Genomic DNA, 18005 nt, shown 5'->3' on the forward strand with positions numbered 1-18005 from the left:
GGAGAATAGAATAATTTTGCCGGCATCATTCACGGGAGGACGAAGATTCATATACCACTATTACAGAAGCAAAATTTACTCTACGTAGAGGCGATGAAGATAAAATCTGTTTGAAACCAGCAATTTATTTCTAATTATGTTATTAATAAAAATAGTATTTAATAAGTTGTAATAATTATATTTTTTTTCTTTGAAAACAGTTGCAATAGTATATCGATTACATTAATAATTCATCTAGTCATTATTTTTTATGTATTTGATTAATAATAATTGATCTAACACGATCACCTATGGTTTCAAAAGGTAACATGTTGCTATATCCCAGATTCATAATTAAAAATAATAATAGTAATAATAATAATATTACAAAAATAATTAAAAAAATTATATAAACTAACTCGTGCATCGCACCGGCTTCACCTCTGATTTATTTAAAAGTTTGTTCTCTTTTATATGCTTAACTCCAAAATTGTACGTAGAAATTTAGAGATTATTCCTTATTAGTTTTTATTTTTTTTAAATTTGTTTTTAATTGGGTACTCATGACCCGACCCGTAAAAAGCGGGTACCCGATTTTCGCGGGTCGGGTCATGGGCCAAGCACCGCTATATTCTGTTAGTTTCATTGGTCAGTGTCTAAAACCCTTGCAAACCCCTCTTTCGTTGCTCTCGGCCTCTATTCTCAAACGCCATTATTTCTCTGTTTCACTTCAATTCATACTCTCTCTCTATCCTCAATCTTCTACAGTAATGGCGCCTTCAAACAAGAAGAATCTCAAGAGAAAATCTGGAGAACAACGTCAACATAATAAACCTGTAAAATCTGCTGATGATAAACCTCCTTCTCTTCAATTTGATGATGATGTTCCTGATTTTCCAAGAGGTTTGATTAATTTATCTTTTGTTAATGCTTTATTTTGTTGATTTATTCTTCAATTTAATCTTAATTTCTTGAATAATTGTTTATTTAATCTTAATTGGTTGGATTATTGTTTAGGAGGGGGAAGTAGGTTGAGTCGAGAGGAAAGAGATGGGATTAAAGCTGAAGTCGATGAAGAATTTGATGCCGAATTGAGGGATTCAAAGAGGACGAAGAGTAAGAAGAAGAATAATGTTCGTACTACGATTGACGATGATTTTGGTTCGCTTTTTGGTGAGGGAATTTCAGGAAAATTACCTAGGTTTGCAAATAAAATTACTTTTCAGGTATGTTATTAACTTATTACTATGAATGTATGCTGTTCCTAGGTTTGTTTTTAAGTAATTGACGATGACCAAATTCAATAACATTGTATTGGCATGTTCATAACTAATCAAAATACAATATAATCAAATTGAAGAACAAAAAAATTTTAAACTTTAAAAAATTAGTAACAGTAGGAGAGAGAGAGAATCTGAGAAGGTGCTGGTTTGTTGAATTGAAGCTGAAAGGTACCGCTCGCTCTGATTCATCGGTTTCCATAAGTAATTCTGCAAAATGTAGAAAGATTAAACCCAGTAATCAGAAAATAATCATTTCTGAAACCCTAATTGATTTTGATTAAGTATAGTAGAATGAATTGATAAGAAATTGCAAATGTTCGAAGAAAAAAAGAATGATGATTCCATAATTAGTGAAGTTAGGTGTTGAAGAAATGCAAATGAAAAAGATTGTTTTTTGTGAAAATACCTGAAGAGAAGAAGGTGAGTGAGTGAGTGAGCGAGAAATGAAACTGAAAGGCAAGATTTTGGAGGGTTTAATATGTCGTGCTTCGTATAACGAGACTAAGGCTCGTTTTTGGAGGACTTGCTATTTGAACCATAAATTCTTTTTTAAACTATTCACTTCCTCATCTTTCTAATCGCAACGATTGTTATTTCTTATGTTATGGTATTGGTTTGATTTAGCTTTGTTTGTTGGCATTATGTAATTTTTTGTTTTCGTAGTTGGGACTTATTTTTACTATTTAATTTGTATGAAACAGAACATTGCTCCGGGAATGAAGTTATTCGGAGTTGTAGCAGAAGTTAATGAGAAAGATCTTGCTGTAAGCCTTCCTGGTGGCTTACGTGGATTAGTCCGAGCTAGTGAAGCAGTTGAGTCGGCTTTAGTACATAGTATCAAGGTATGGCTATATGAATCTTTTTTGTCTATTTAGTTGTCGCAGACTTGCTCTGTTGGGAGGCAATATAATTGCTCATGTTTAATTTTTGCTTTCTTGTTTGCACCAGGATTTAGAGGTTCATTCCCTCGCTAGCCTATATCATGTGGGCCAGCTCGTGTCATGTGTTGTATTGCAAGTGGATGATGATGATAAGAAAGAGACAGGGAAGAGGAAGGTTTGGCTTTCATTACGCCTTTCTTTATTGCACAAGGGCTACTCTTTGGATGCAGTTCAAGAAGGGATGGTACGCATTACCTTGATTACCTATTTTTTATGAGTTTGATAGTGTCCCTGTTGTATCATAATTCCCACTTTACTAAATAGTCGCACCATATTTTTTTTCTGCGGTCTATAACGTGTTAGTTTGACCATAAATATCTATAATTGTGCAATCCAACTATGCAACTGGACCTTAACTATTATCTGTAATTTTACTGCTACCTGTAAAATCAAATTCATGAAAAAGAATTTTAGTTTGGTAGAGGTCAGGTGAAGACAACAGGACCTTAACCAACTATGCAATCCTCTGCTGAAAATCAAATGCCACTGCTAGTATAACTATTGCCTCATAGTGTTGCTTAATGCATTTATTTTATGAGGTATTGTTTTGAGACCATTGCATACATTATTTATAAAGGTTCGTGTATGTACTAATGTATTTATTCTATTTCTGGTTGGTTTCAAATGTATATTCTCATAGCCTGGTCCGAATTGGTTGTCACTTCATGTGCTGCGTATCCAATAGTTGTGTAATGTGAGAACTTGAGATGTCGTTTTTATCCATGCAGTTACCTTATCCATCCTTAATTTTTTGTGACTATTGACTTTTATCATTGTTAACAGATTTTGACCGCAAATGTGAAAAGCATTGAAGATCATGGTTACATTCTCGACTTTGGGGTGTCCTCTTTTACTGGATTTTTTCCAAAGAAAAGTGATGAAGGTTGGTCTAGTGATATTTTTTTCATACATTTCATGGACATTAGGACAATTATAGTCTTGGGTTACTAAGGATTTTTGCCAAATTTAGTGCTTCCAATGCTCCCCAAAATTGTCTCCTTTATATATTATTTTCTTCTAAAATCAACTCTTTTATTCCTCGTAAAAACCGTCTCTCATTTTTGTTAGTGTTAGCTGTGTAAGAAGGCTTAGGGGGCAAAAAAGGGGATATGGTACTTAGACTGCCAAGAAGTATTACAAAAGCAGAGGACTTTGTGCTTTCTTATGCTATTCTTTCAGGGCATAATCTTCATTTATTTCAGATGCCTGAAAGACTTGTCTTGGATTGCTGGTTTTCTTTCTTTTATGAACTATGATTTTTTTTTTGCAGATGCCAAGTTGACTCCAGGGCAACTTGTGCAGGGAGTAGTTAAAAAAATTGATAAAGTTCGTAAAGTACTTTATCTGTCTACTGATAGAGATATTGTGTCTAAATGTGTGGTAAGACCTTGTGATTTGGTGCTCTATTGTCTAATAGATTGTTGTTGTTTTTTTTTTTTTTTTTTTTTTTTTTTTTTTTTTTTTTTGTGACTTTTCATTTGAAATTTGTTTGCAGATGAAAGATCTTAAGGGTATCTCACTTGATCTTCTTGTTCCTGGCATGATGGTTGATGCTCGAATACAGTCTACTCTTGAAAATGGGATCATGTTATCATTTCTAACTTATTTTACTGGAACTGTATGTATTTTCAATTCTCTTTCATTTAGAACTTTACTGAAGTATTAATTTTTTGTCTAAAGCAACCTACTTTTCTTTATGCAGGTTGATATATTTCACCTGCAGAATGCATTTCCTTCATCTAACTGGAAAAAGCAATATGAGAAAAACAAAAAGGTAAGACTTAAAAAGCCATTTTGTTTTTCATATGCTTCTTTTATGCTCCCTCTGGCTTTTTTTTTTCTTTGTTTCATTTTCTTAAGATCTACTCACCTCCTACCTTTTTTTTTGATTCACTTGGGCATTTTTTTTGTAGTTGACTTTTAATTTCACATGAATCATACATGAACACAATTTGATTAACCAAGCTCTTCTAAGGCCTCATGTACGTATTTGAAAAATAATAGATATTTGTCTAGTAGTAATTGTCTATGCATGTTAAAAATCCCAAATGACTTTTAAGTTTGTATGTTCAGTTGTAGATGTGCTACTGGTACTATAGCCATCCCCTACCACCTTGATGTAGGCAATCTTTGTGGTATATTGCAAGATTATTCCAATGAACTTTTTTAAATACAGTTTCATGTATAGCTTTTCCAGTCTCAAGAATTGGTTATATTTTTATTTATGTTATGTTTAATTTGATGAATCCAATATTTTATTAACAAAGGATCCTCCATATATGCAGGTTAATGCCCGAATCCTCTTCATTGATCCGTCTAGTCGGGCTGTTGGGTTGACGATGAATCCTCATCTTCTTCTCAACAAGGCTCCTCCTTCGGTAAGTCAGTATGTAGCTTCTTTTGAAGTAGTTATTGTGTAAAATTTAGGTGAATGCAAATGTAGGATGCTATCTGGCTGTTCAGTGTCTGAATTTGCGATATAATGTTTGGCTTGTTTCCAAACAAGTTCTTAAATTCTATATCTCTAATTACTGGATTCTTGGTAAGATAACTAATCATAATTAAAGTGCATGTGACCTTGCCTATTGTTGTTCTGCCTTTTTTGTTGCTGTTTGACTATAAACTTCTGCAGTTCTAGTGCTCCGATTAGTCTGATACATGTAATGATCAGGAGTATACTTGTAAATGGGAAAAGTATTGGGTGAGATGGGCTCACCATAAGTTTGGTGAGATGGTCCAGTGCAAACAAAACAACACATGCTAACTTATGCTAATTTGACAAACTTCTACCCCCTTTCAACACTCAGCAGCATGCAATTTATTTTTATTTCTTCCACTGCCCTCTCACTCAGTCACTCAGTGACATCTCTCTGACTTTCTTCCTTTCTATACTGCTAAAACTAATCCTTTGTAGAGGGAGAGAGAGAGAGACAAGATAAGCGAGAGCAAGGAAATAACAAGGACTTTTGTCTGGGATTTGGGGATTGTAAAGATGGTGATTGTGGTGGTAGCAAGGGAGGTATTGGTATTATGGTGTGGTGTTGGTGGTTTAATGAGTGAGGGAGAGGTAGCCAAACACATACAACCTTTTCGATTAAAAGTTACAGATCTGGAGTCAGAGTCTCTATATCTTTGTTTCCATCTCAATTCTAGCTATTTTTAGCCATTGTTCATGACTCTTGGGTTAGATTCATCGGCCAAAAATGGTCATGTTGTGAGTGAAAGCCAATGACAATTATCTGAAGCTCAGAGATGCAGGAATTTTAAATCATGTTGATTTCATCTAAGTAGGCTGGAATAAATTGATTATTAATGCAGGGATTTGGGAGTAAATGGATCTGCTTTCCCAAAACTAAGGTTGATGTTAGTGACATTGTGAGAAATTTGAAATATTGTAATCGAAAGCTAAACTGTGTTAACAGTCACTATAACTACTGAAGATGAAGTAAATATTTAACATTGGTATCTCACTGTAGCCTGTAATACGTGGACGAGGGTTTGATGATTTTGTTGGCTAACTCTTACATTCTTAATGTTTTTGTAAAATTTCATTTCTAACTTGCTTCTTTTTGCTTCTGCTTTCAATCTTTTGCACCAATGTACTAGGTTTGGTATGAAAAAAATCGTTGAGTTTTGCTAATTGGTAAATTTAAAGCGATTGTTTTCAGAATTTTATACATATATCAAGAGGTAGAAATTTATAGCATCTTCTTTGCCAAGATTTTACAGAGTTGAGATTCTTTTCGGAATGGACCAGTGTAGGATTTGTTATGATGTTCATAAGCATTTCTTATATACGTTTGTTTATTGAATTTTGTATCTGATATGCAGCATGTCAGGACAGGAGAGATATATGAACACTCTAAAGTAATCAGAGTAGATAAAGATTGGGGCCTTTTGCTTGAAATCCCTTCGTCTCCAGCTCCCACACCTGCATATGTGACTGTATGTATTTCTTTTTCCTTATCTTTCTAAAAGCTTTCTGTGTATACATTGGATGCCAAGGGTGATTCATTTCTACAGATTTCTGATGTGGCTGATAAAGACGTCCATAAGCTTGAGAAGTCTTATAGAGAAGGGATTGATGTTCGAGTAAGAATACTTGGGTTCAGGCACTTAGAAGGGCTTGCAATGGGTGTCTTGAAGGTTTGATTTTATCTTTTTGGCTTACATGCTCTTATCCAAATAAAGAAGAATTTTGGTTGCTGTAATTGATTTTGTTCTTATATTTTAATACCATGTGCTAGATATGATTGTCATTATATTGGCTGAAGTATCTTATCATGATTAGGGGGCTATAGGCATGTGCTCAACTGCTCAAGTAGTTTCTATTCCATTTTTTTTTTTTTTTAATAAAAAGTAGTTTCTATTCCTAGTTGTTCTGTAATGTACTGTTTCTCATCCTCATTTGCTCATTGCCCAATTAGCTGCAAAAAAAGTGTTTTTCAAGGTTTTCTTCTACAATCCTGAATCCAAAAACTTGTGTATTTAAATTTTTAAAATGACAGAAAAAATGCATGTTTCACTCATAATGGAATGAGGGAGTATTTGAAACTTTGAATGGAAGATAAATTTATTGGGATACTTCAATGTAGGTTAAGCTCAAGAAAAATAGAAAGCTGAAATCTGTTGTAGGCATTCCATTCAATTTCTCCAGTTAAATAACCAATTGAAAAGATTTCATCTTTGTGTGATGTCTTAATAATATGGTGTTTTAACACTGAAAGTATTACAATTGTGCTGAAAGACAACTTATGAATTCCACACTCTCACCTCCACTGATATTATGAGCAAATAGTTGTCAATCAAGATGGTTCTTTTAGCTCCTTTAATCAAGCATCTCTAGAGGTATTTTATGTTTTAAAAAACACTTCTTGCTTCTGTGTTATTACTTGTCATGCATGGTGATGGGAATCATACAACATGTCTTCTGCGAAGTTTGGAAAAATAAGCAGATATGCATGTCTAATATATGCCTAGAATATGAATGGTGTTGGATCATTACATTAATAACCTTTTTGGGAAGTTGTTGTTTGGTTAACATAGGAAGCACGAATTTCTGATTCATGGGAATTATATTCCATGATCAAATTTATTGGAAATTTATAAAATTGTTTGATTAGTAGCAGGGAGAGTAACCTCCCGTAGAAATTTCTACTTACCTAGGGGAGTCTAGGTAAGTAAACTCCTACATATTGTGAGGTCTAGGTAAGTAGATTCTTACAAATTCCTAGGAAGTTCCACTTTCCCCATTTTACCAAATTTCACAACCAAACAACTCACCTATTTTGCATTTCCTAGGAACTCTCACTTCCTATGTTTTTTATGTAAACAAAAGAAGCACTAAATGGTGCAATTTGCTTTTTAAGAAAATGGAGGAAGTATTAGATAACCTTAAAATATATAGAAAATAACAACTGATGATGACTAAGAATGATTGATCTTTGTCATATACTTGATAAACCAAATGAATGAGTGAAGAATATATAATAGATTAATAGAAAGAAAAAAGGATTGCCAAAAATTGGGGATTGGAAACTAACAAAGAAAAGCAGAAAACTGGGGGAAAACCACTAATGATGAGTTAAACTTCTGAACAATGATTGATCTTTGTCATACACATGATAAACCGAATGAGTGAAAAGTATGTGATAGAAAGAAAACAGGAATGCAAAAATTTGGGAATTGGGAAATAACAAAGAAAAGCTGAAAACTGGGTTAGACAGAAGAAAGTGAAAAAAAGGTTTGCTGCAAAGTGAGGGGAATAAAAATGTTGAAAGTTAATATGGCACCATCATATGACCACGGTGACTTATTGGCATTTCTAAAACTTCATAGTGTTTTGCAGAATTTATGATGAATAGTTGTACTCACAATATTGCTAGCGGAGTTTATCGTCCCTGGAGATTGGGACCAAGTTTTTCCCTTAATATTGGGAAGAATTTTGGCATATTCCGTATAATATATCTGCTATTGTGTGGTTTTATATTTCCCCAAGAATAATTTGATTGAACTTTTTCCATTTTCCTTCTTTCTGAGCAGGCTAGTGCATTTGAAGGTGCAGTCTTTACTCACGCAGATGTTAAGCCTGGGATGGTAGTGAAGGCTAAAGTTATTGCCGTCGAGAGTTCGGGTGCTATTGTGCAATTTCCCAGTGGTGTCAAGGCACATTGTCCTCTACGACATATGTCTGAATATGATATTGAGAAGCCTCGCAAAAAATTTAAGGTGTTATCCATTGTGCTCTATGATATACTTTCAATGGATTAAAACAATGCTTAGGCCTTGGAATGCTGCATATTTTCCTTTATGCAATATGACTTTGATAAGTACAATTTTCTGTCACATGGTAGTGAAATTATATACTGGTAAAGTAACATGTCAATTAATTAATGGTGTGAACATAATTTCCCAAAGTATGTTGTAGACCATGTTTAGTAATAAAAGGGGGAGTATGCATGATGATTAATATATTTTATCCATGTATGTGGCTTGGGTATGGGACAGTTGGACCTCTTGGCAATGCAGATTCTGGGAGCTGTATTTTTTAAGCATCCTTTTTCTTGGAACAGGCAGTATTCATTGTGCTGGATTGGCTAGGTTTACTCCAGTTCTCCAGGTCTCTCATGGGGCATTTGCACCCTCACTGGTGCAATAGTTCATAAAGGAAATCATATGATGAGATGCGGCTGCCCTTTTAGTGTTGTGAATATCTAAGAAAGGGTATTTGAGGGCATCATCTCTAGTTGGGAATCTGCATGGAGGAATAGAGTGGTGGTTTCTTTGTAGGCTAAAATGATATTTCTTGAAATTTGTTATTCAATATTTATTTAATTTTCTTGAATAAGGGCCTTGGTTGTCTTTGATAGGCTTTACATTGGGGGTTGGGAGTGTAAATTGTAATGGGCGCACAAATCAATGAGCCCTATGTGATAAGGAGAAGATAGAGAAATCCAAAATTTTTTGTTGCCATTGAAAAGAATAAAGTAGTATCTACCCTTTGAAATATTTTTTTCCGAATTTTATTTATTTATTTTTTAAATGTTATTGATGTTGTGCAGGTTGGGGCGGAGCTAGTCTTTCGTGTTCTTGGTTGCAAGTCAAAGAGAATAACGCTTACTCATAAGAAAACACTTGTGAGTTCCTTCTTTTTCCTTTTGAAGGTCTAATTATTATGTAAATATTTTTGCAATTTCTATTGTGAAGATTGCAGCATGGCACCATTGGTTGCCATCATAACTGTGGTTCTTGCCATTCTAGGAAGCTTAATTTTGCAAGCTGAAAATTAGATATATGAGTCTGTTTTCCATATATCTAATTGTCATTTTGCCTTTATGTGTGTCTTTTTATTTGTTAAGAGAAGAGGGAGTTGTTGCTAAAAAAAAATGTCAATTTTACAATGACTTTTATCAACCGTTTCTTTTTTTAATTGCTAAGGAATAGCAGGTTTTGAATTATTTAAAATGACTTAAGTCTGAGGAAAATCTTTTCTGTTATGTAAATTTGCTTGTATTACCATGCTTAGGGATTCTAATAACTCATCCTAACAGACAGTATGGTATTATAGGTAGTGTAAAGTTTGCAGTGATGTGATTTTAGATCACTCGTTACATGACATTTTATAAACTACAAGTTAAATTTCCAATCTTTACATCACGGAATGATCTTGAACATACATATGTGTACACTTTTTAAACATATTATAACCAAATCTATCATAATATGGATATTTTTTTTTTTTTTTTTTAATATCCGTAGCTTCATACAACTCTTTCACTGTTCTGCTGGTTTTTTTTTCCCTCTGCTTCTCCTGTCCCTTTCGTGTCTTATGTTAAGCTTGGCTTGCTTCAGGTGAAATCAAAGCTTAGCATTCTTAGTTCTTATACTGATGCAACTGAAGGATTAGTAACCCATGGATGGATTTCGAAGATTGAGTTGCTTGGATGCTTTGTCCGATTTTACAATGGAGTACACGGATTTGCCCCTAGGTAATAGTTTTTTTTTTTTTTCATTTTATTTTATTTTAATCATATGATCTCATTTTATGTGCTTGATTTTGTGTAAATTTCAGCTGTGTTCTTGTTAAAATGTGACTACTTTGCTTATTTCTGTCACATTAAATGTTATGGTTAGTGGTGTACAGAAGTAATATGAAGTATTTGCTGATTGGATTCGGTTTTTACTCCTAATAACATTCTAATGGCGAATGGAATGCCGACATTATTATCTGTCTTAAATTACCCTTGAATTTTGTAATTGATCTTATAAGACCCTTCTTCGTAAAGGATGCCCGATCCATTTGTAAACAGGTAATCGGTGATAGAGATATTACATGTCATTGCTTATCCATTTGTTAACAGTGTTATTGATAATTGAGACATGCCATTGCTCTTCTTTGAGCAGTCTGTCATATCTTTTTTAGAATCATGTCAATTATTGAGTACCCTGTAACTTATAATTTCTCCAAATTTGTACGTTCATTTACGAAAACAGCTTCCCTGTTTACCTATTGATTGATTGTACCTGTTTGTTCTAACCTTTGCTGATGCTAGGGTTTTCTGGTTATTCTTTATATTATCATTTGTTAATTTGGGGGATGATCCTTCAATTTTATTTTGACAAAGCTTCTAGAAATAAAGGGATATTACTCGATGTGCAGACCTGCTTGGACTGTCCAAGCTTCTGGATCATGTCATCGTGCTCTATATATATTGACATTGCTAATTAAAATAATGGAGTCATGAAATCTTCATTAAATCTGTTGATCATATATTGACAAATATGGCTAGTATCGAGGCAAAAATAAAAGTTAACATATCAAATGCTCAGTCTTGGATTTTAAGATCATAATAACTTGCTTGATCATTTTCTTGTCTTCCATTTACCTTTTATACACTGTTATAGTGCGCTAACTCATCCTCTATGAGCATAGCTCTTCTTTTCTCGCTGATAAGATTATTCTTATCTTTATCGTCTTTGATCTAGATCGTTCTCATTGCTCCTGTTTTCTCTATATGTGCATCTCAATGGTGCTGATGTTTTTTTTGTTTCCATGAACTTGTAGGTGATTTCTGTTTTATGGATAGGTTTCAACTATGCTAATTTTTATTCGTACTTGAGTTTCACTGATCAGTTATTAAGTATTTGTTCTTATTACAGATCTGAGCTTGGTCTAGAGCCAAGATGTGACACAACCGCAAGTTACCATGTCGGGCAAGTAGTTAAATGCAGAGTAACAAGTTCATGTCATGCTTCACATCGTATCAATCTTAGCTTTATCATTTCACCTACAAAGGTTTCGGAGGATGACATAGTCAAGTTGGGTAGCTTGGTATCCGGAGTGGTTGAGCTTGTCATGCCCAATGCCATATATTTACATGTAAATGTAAAAGGAAACATGAAAGGAACAGTGTATACTGAACATTTAGCTGACCATCAGGGACAGTCTGCGCAGCTGAAGTCAGTCTTGAAGCCTGGGCATGAACTTTCTCAGCTGCTGGTTCTAGATATTGAAGGAAACAATTTAATACTTAGTGCAAAATATTCTCTTATTCATGCTATACCACAGCTTCCTGCTGATACTTCACAAATTACTCTGAACTCTGTGATCAATGGATATGTATGTAACTTGATTGAAACTGGATGTTTTGTCCGATTTCTTGGTCGCCTGACCGGCTTCTCTCCAAGGAAAAAGGCACTAGATGACAGAAACACTAATCTTTCTGAAGCCTTTTTTGTTGGACAGTCTGTACGCTGCAATATTCTTGAATTTAACAATGAAAGTGATCGATTAACATTGTCACTGAAGCAGTCCCGTTGCTCATCTACTGATACTTCCTTCCTCCAATCATATTTCTCAACGGAGGAGAAAATTGCTGCACTTCAAGTGTCTAATTTAAATAGCTCTGAGTTGGATTGGCCACAAAATTTGAATGTGGGATCTGTAGTTGAGGGTAGAATCAATGAAGCAAAGGATTTTGGGGTTGTTATCAGCTTTGAGAAGTATAGTGATGTTTTTGGTTTTATTTCGCAGCATCAAATGGGTGGGAAGACTCTAGAAACTGGCTCCACTGTTAGAGCTGTAGTTCTTGATGTTTCTAAGTCAGAACGCCTAGTTGACCTGTCTTTGAAGCCAGAATTTGTTGAGAAATCTGAAAGAAATGCTTGTGCAGCTACTGTAGCTAAGAAGAAGCGGAAAAGAGAATCCAAGGAATTCAAATTGCATGAAACAGTAAAAGCTGTAGTTGAAGTAGTAAAAGAGGATTACTTGGTACTTTCTTTGCCAGAACATAATTATTCTGTTGGATATGCAGCGGTAACTGATTATAATATGCAAAGGTTACGACGGAAGCAGTTCTCCAATGGGGAAACAGTAGTTGCAACTATCATGGCACTTCCAAGTGATTTAACAGCTGGGAGATTACTTCTGCTTCTTGAATCCTGTAACGGGGCTGTGGAGACTTCAATTTCGAAGAAGGCTAAGAAGAGGTCTGGCTATGATATTGGCTCTCTGGTCCATGCAGAGATTACAGATATTAAACCTCTTGAGATGTGGTTAAAGTTTGGGATGGGATTTCGTGGTAGAGTTCACATTGCGGAGGTAAATGATGAGATTGGTGTTGAAGATCCCTTTTCTGCGTACAAAGTGGGGCAGACTTTGACTGCCAGGATTGTTGCGAATAGTGTGAAGCCAGTGAACAACAAAAAAGGCAGCCCATGGGAACTGTCTCTCAAACCATCAATTCTGTCAGGTGAGTTGGCACTATCTCCTCATTGTGCTTAAATTAACTTTTCTTCATTTTCTACCAAATCTGAACTTAATTTAATTGGATAATTGTGAAGAGAACTTATGTCCTATTGTTAGATGTAGAGGTGCAGTTAAATTTTCATTAGCCACTAGCACATCCATTAAATGAGTATCAAATATTGTGGACTAAGACTAACAATATGTTGTTTCAAGGAATGTGTGTAATAACTTTTTCAGCACAAAATAGAGTAATGTATTCTCTAATGGGATGTAGAAAGACATTCCATTATTTTTCAATGATTTGTGTATGTTGCTTGTTATTAAATATGTACTACCGTGTTCACCCTCTGCTTTTCACCCTTCCTAAAGTTTCATTTTAATAACGTGTTCAGGCTCTACTGACATTGGGAAGATGCAAATGGCTGAGGATTTCAACTTCACAGTAGGACAGCATGTCAGTGGCTATGTCTACAAAGTTGATAAAGAGTGGGTCTGGTTAGCAGTCTCTCGACAAGTGAAGGCTAAGCTATTTATTCTCAACAGTGCATGTGAACCTAGTGACCTTGAGAATTTTCAGAAACGTTTCAGGTTGGGGGCTGCTCTCTCTGGGTACATATTGAGTATGAACCGTGAATGGAAGTCTCTGCGTTTAGTCATGCATTCATTTTCTGCTATCTCCAATGGATTAGAAAGTTCTGCATCAGATGAGAAGGAAGTGTGTCATATTCACAATGGAGATGTTCTTGGTGGTAGAGTGTGGAAGATTCTTCCTGGTGTCAGCGGCGTTCTTGTGCAGATAGGACCCCATATATATGGTAAAGTTCACTACACTGAACTTGCTTATCCCCCGGTATCTGATCCCTTGTCTGGCTATAATGAAGGTCAATTTGTTAAATGTAAAGTCTTAGAAATCAACTACTTAGCTAACAGTTCTGTCCATATTGATTTATCATTTCGCATCTTTGAGGATACTATAAATGGAGACTCCCGTAGCAATTGTATTCAGAAGATTGAAGACCTTCAGCCTGATATGGTGGTGAATGGTTATGTTAAGAGTGTTACTCCAAAGGGCTGCTTCATTTTGCTTTCCAGGAATATAGATGCAATGATCAAGGTTTCTAACTTGTCTGACGGATATGTTGAGGATCCTGTAAAAGAATTTCCTGTTGGTAAACTTGTAAAGGGGAAAGTTCTATCTGTGGAACCTTTATCAAAGCGTGTTGAAGTTACTCTGAAGGCGGATAATAAGAATAGCAGGTCTGAGTTGAGTAATTTTGGTAGTCTGAATGTTGGTGATGTTGTAAGGGGCAGGATCAAACGGGTTGAGTCATTTGGTCTCTTTATTGTTATTGATAATGTAAGCTTGGTTGGATTATGTCACGTGTCAGAGATTTCTGATGATCATGTTGACAATCTTGACGACCAATTTAAAGCAGGAGAGAGGGTTACTGCAAAAGTTTTAAAAGTGGATGTGGAAAGACACCGCATATCGCTTGGAATGAAGTCTTCATATTTTGAAGATGAAGAACATGGAAATAATAATGAAATGGAGGTTGATTCAGTTGATAACTCTATAACTCTGGTAAATGCCAAGGTTGACATGCCTCAAGTTGAATATTCTGATTCTACATTTGAACTTGAAGATGGATCAGCTCTTATCCAAGTGGAATCAAGGGCATCTGTGCCTCCTCTAGAGGTTACTCTTGATGACATGGAGGATGATGAGGTGTTGGGCCAACTAGACAACAAGGAAACAATTGCTAATGGTTCCAATGCTATTGATGAAAAGAGCAACAGGCAAGCTAAGAAAAAAGCAAAGGAAGAGAAGGAACAACAAATCAGGGCTGCTGAACAACGTTTGCTTGAGGTTGATATTCCAAGAACTAGCGATGAGTTTGAGAAAGCAGTTAGAAGCTCTCCAAACAGCAGCTTCGTCTGGATAAAATACATGCAATTTATGCTTTCTATGGCTGATGTCGAGGGAGCCCGTTCTGTGGCTGAAAGGTGATAAATATCTCTGATTTTTATGGCTTAAAATTAATGATGATTTAATTCCAGTGCAGTTATTGTGTTTCTCTATAATAACTTCTGATTGTTAGACCCTATGTCTCATGTTTATAGGGCCTTGAAAACAATCAACATCACTTGTGAAACAGAGAAGCTGAACATTTGGGTCGCATACCTTAATCTGGAAAATCAGTATGGGAATCCTCCTGAGGTACTTATTTTCATGATTTTTTGATTTTTCTATTTATCTTTGTCCCTTCATTATTCATGTCTTCTAACTCTGATGGCCTCTCAGGAGGCAGTAGTGAGACTATTTCAAAGAGCGCTGCAGTTCTGTGATCACCTAAAATTGCATTTGGAGCTATTAGGATTGTATGAAAGGACAGAGCAGCATAAATTGGCTGATGAGCTTCTTGACAAAATGGTTAAAAAGTTTAAACAGTCATGCGAGGTATGTCTTGAATTTTCGCTTGCCTTGTTTAATGGGTTTAGAGTGAATGAAGGGGTTGATTAGATAAATTGAATAGAAGATGGAAGGTGAAGTGGTGTGATGGTAGGGGTATTATTGCCCTTATCTTGGGGGTGAGTGGATGACGTATTACCCTGGAAATGGTGGGTAACTATTCCTTTACCCCTTCCTCAACCACCACCACTCACACCCATCTTCTCTCTATTATTACCTCCTTTATATTTATGTTCCCAAACCAGGAGGATAATTTGGTTCAAATGTTGACTCTGATATTTAGGTATGGCTGAGGCGAATTCAGTGGTTTTTGAAGCAAAATCCAGAAGAAGTTGATAAGATGATGAATCGTGCTCTTCTATCTCTCCCAAAGCATGAACACATACAATTTCTTTCACAAGTTGCTATCCTTCAGTTCAAGATTGGGGTTCCTGATAAAGCCCGCTCTATATTTGAGAAAATGTTGCGTGAATACCCAAAGAGAAGAGACCTGTGGAGTGTTTATCTTGATCAGGTAATAATTGCTAACCTTTTCTAGTTTTATAACATTTCTTTCACACTCAACTTTACAACTTACGTTCTTTGCATTTTCATTGTACAGGAAATTCGATTGGGTGACGTTGACATTATACGTGCATTGTTTGAAAGAGCAACGAGTTTGAGCCTTCCTGCAAAGAAGATGAAGGTTCATTCATCTTCTTTCTTTAATGTCCTTGTACTTTTGTGTGATCTTTGCTCATTATTTTCTTTATCTCTAATATTTTATTGCAGTTCTTGTTCAAGAAGTATCACAAATATGAGAAGTCACTTGGTGATGAAAACCGGGCTCAGTATGTTATTAAGAAGGCCAAGGAATACGCAGAGACATCTGCAGTATGAGATTGACTGTTCTGTGCTGTTTTTGCTCATCTTTCTTCCCCCATGATTGTTGAGTGGGGTTTTAACGCACATGGTAGAGACACTGCCATTTGGAAGATATTGGCAGTTGGGTAAAAAGTGATCTCAATCATGTCCTCCCCCCCCCCCCCCCCCCCCCCCCCCCCCCTCTTTCTTTTCTTCAAGGTATGTGCGTGTGTGGGGGGTTTGGGGGGGGGGGGGGGATATGGGGGGAGTTCGACTGTGATTAGAGAACTCTAAACCCGGTATTGATGAGAAGGTGCTTGATTTGGGCCTGCAATTTTGTATGCTAGTTCTAAAATTAAGAAGTTTTGGATAGGTAATCTGGATTGGAAAAGTGCTTTTTTGTAGTAGGACTTGGATTGTAATTTAATTTTGGAGTGTAAATCAGCTCCCTTAGGATACCCAATGTTTAAGCATCTACTTTATTTTTTATTGAAGTCTTTGTTATTCTTTGGAAACGTGTTTATTTTTTTAATGTCTAAAGTATCTCTCATTTTACATTGAATGTTGCATGATCATAATGAAAATTTTGTTTTACTTTGACCACAGTACCCATTGTTAATTTGTGTTTTGGTAAAATTGCAATCATAAGATTGTAAGTTCGTACATCTTATTGCAACATATGACACTAATGACAGTGTAGAGCATAACTACGTATGTCATTAGTGTGTTAGTCATTAGTAGAGGGGGTCATGAACTGGGCTTTTTTGAAGAAAAACTGGGCCTATTTTCTAGTAAGTGACTAGTATTTCCTTTTTAGGTATAGTAAAGTTTGTAAAAATACAGTTGGTGTAGACCTAAAATAAATCTTTCGTACCATTAGTTAATAGTGTGAAGAGTGCACATAGGGGCTTCTCTTCAATCATGCAAATATATGAAGACATTCGTACCATTAGCTTGTTCTTTCATATTTTTAGCATTTCACATATTAGACGGGCCATGAAAACACTAGCTTACCTAGTGGTGAGGTGGGATACACGTGGTAATTAGAGTATGTACGTATAGACTTGTTTCCAACAACTTGATAATACACACATGAATTTTCTCTCTAGTTTAATCTCTTTTCAAAGTTTATAATTTTATCTTTAGTAAATATCTGGGGGCTATCTTCACACCCAGGGGTGTGGGAACCTTAGGAGTTTGCTCAAGTTTAATTTTGTAGACTGATTAGTTCATCTTCTAAGCTCTTTCATTCAATGGAAGAGGGTAATTCTAGTAAAAATTCAAAGGCTATGGATGTGGTTACGCAAGATATTATGCAAGAGGATTGACTTAGATCTCATAAAGAAGTGAATGGTGCAAATGAAGTACTTACTCCTTTGCCACCCATATCATTTAGAGAAGCGGTAGCAAAATCTACTCAATGATTTAGTCTAGCTTGAAATATAGTTGTCACTTCCTTGGATTGGGAAGATTCATATGAGGATCTTCTAGTCTCTGATTTGGCTGTGAAGATCACTCCTGAAACGTTGTCTCGTTTAAGGGAACCTTGGAAGTTAACTCTTATGGGAAAATGTTTAGGTTTGAACATAAGACCTGCTTTCATAGCCTCAAGGGCAAAGATCATGTGGCGAATCAAAGGTAATCTTGAAACTATTGATGTGGGAAATCATGTGCATCTGTTTCGGTTCTCATCTTTGGATGATTATGAACGTGCTTCATATGGAGGTCCATGGTTTGTTCTA

General features: G+C 35.6%; 1 protein-coding gene across 1 annotated transcript; it reads left to right on the forward strand.

The window, feature by feature from the left end:
- The first annotated feature begins 539 nt into the window (after positions 1–539).
- On the forward strand, positions 540–16800 carry LOC145570541 (rRNA biogenesis protein RRP5-like). The gene is made up of 21 exons (XM_081629662.1): positions 540–882; positions 997–1205; positions 1964–2104; positions 2211–2387; positions 2987–3086; positions 3474–3583; positions 3699–3821; positions 3906–3977; positions 4489–4581; positions 6035–6148; positions 6227–6349; positions 8246–8431; positions 9265–9339; positions 10055–10191; positions 11363–12954; positions 13343–14954; positions 15072–15168; positions 15253–15408; positions 15704–15934; positions 16022–16105; positions 16192–16800. Exons 1-21 carry the CDS (start codon positions 543–545, stop codon positions 16297–16299), a joined length of 5880 nt encoding a protein of 1959 aa, XP_081485788.1. The 5' UTR covers positions 540–542; the 3' UTR covers positions 16300–16800.
- The last annotated feature ends 1205 nt before the right edge of the window (positions 16801–18005 follow it).

Source organism: Chenopodium album, chromosome 12 (assembly GCF_948465745.1).
Source record: "Chenopodium album chromosome 12, dcCheAlbu1.1, whole genome shotgun sequence".
Taxonomy (NCBI): Eukaryota; Viridiplantae; Streptophyta; class Magnoliopsida; order Caryophyllales; family Amaranthaceae; genus Chenopodium; species Chenopodium album.

Bases quoted from the DNA above. Each gene is read 5' to 3' on its own strand.
- LOC145570541 (XM_081629662.1), top strand. From the start codon at position 543: ATGACCCGACCCGTAAAAAGCGGGTACCCGATTTTCGCGGGTCGGGTC. The intron at 3,087-3,473 runs GTTGGTCTAGTG...TTTTTTTTGCAG, and splicing joins TCCAAAGAAAAGTGATGAAG to ATGCCAAGTTGACTCCAGGG. The intron at 6,149-6,226 runs GTATGTATTTCT...TCATTTCTACAG, and splicing joins CCACACCTGCATATGTGACT to ATTTCTGATGTGGCTGATAA.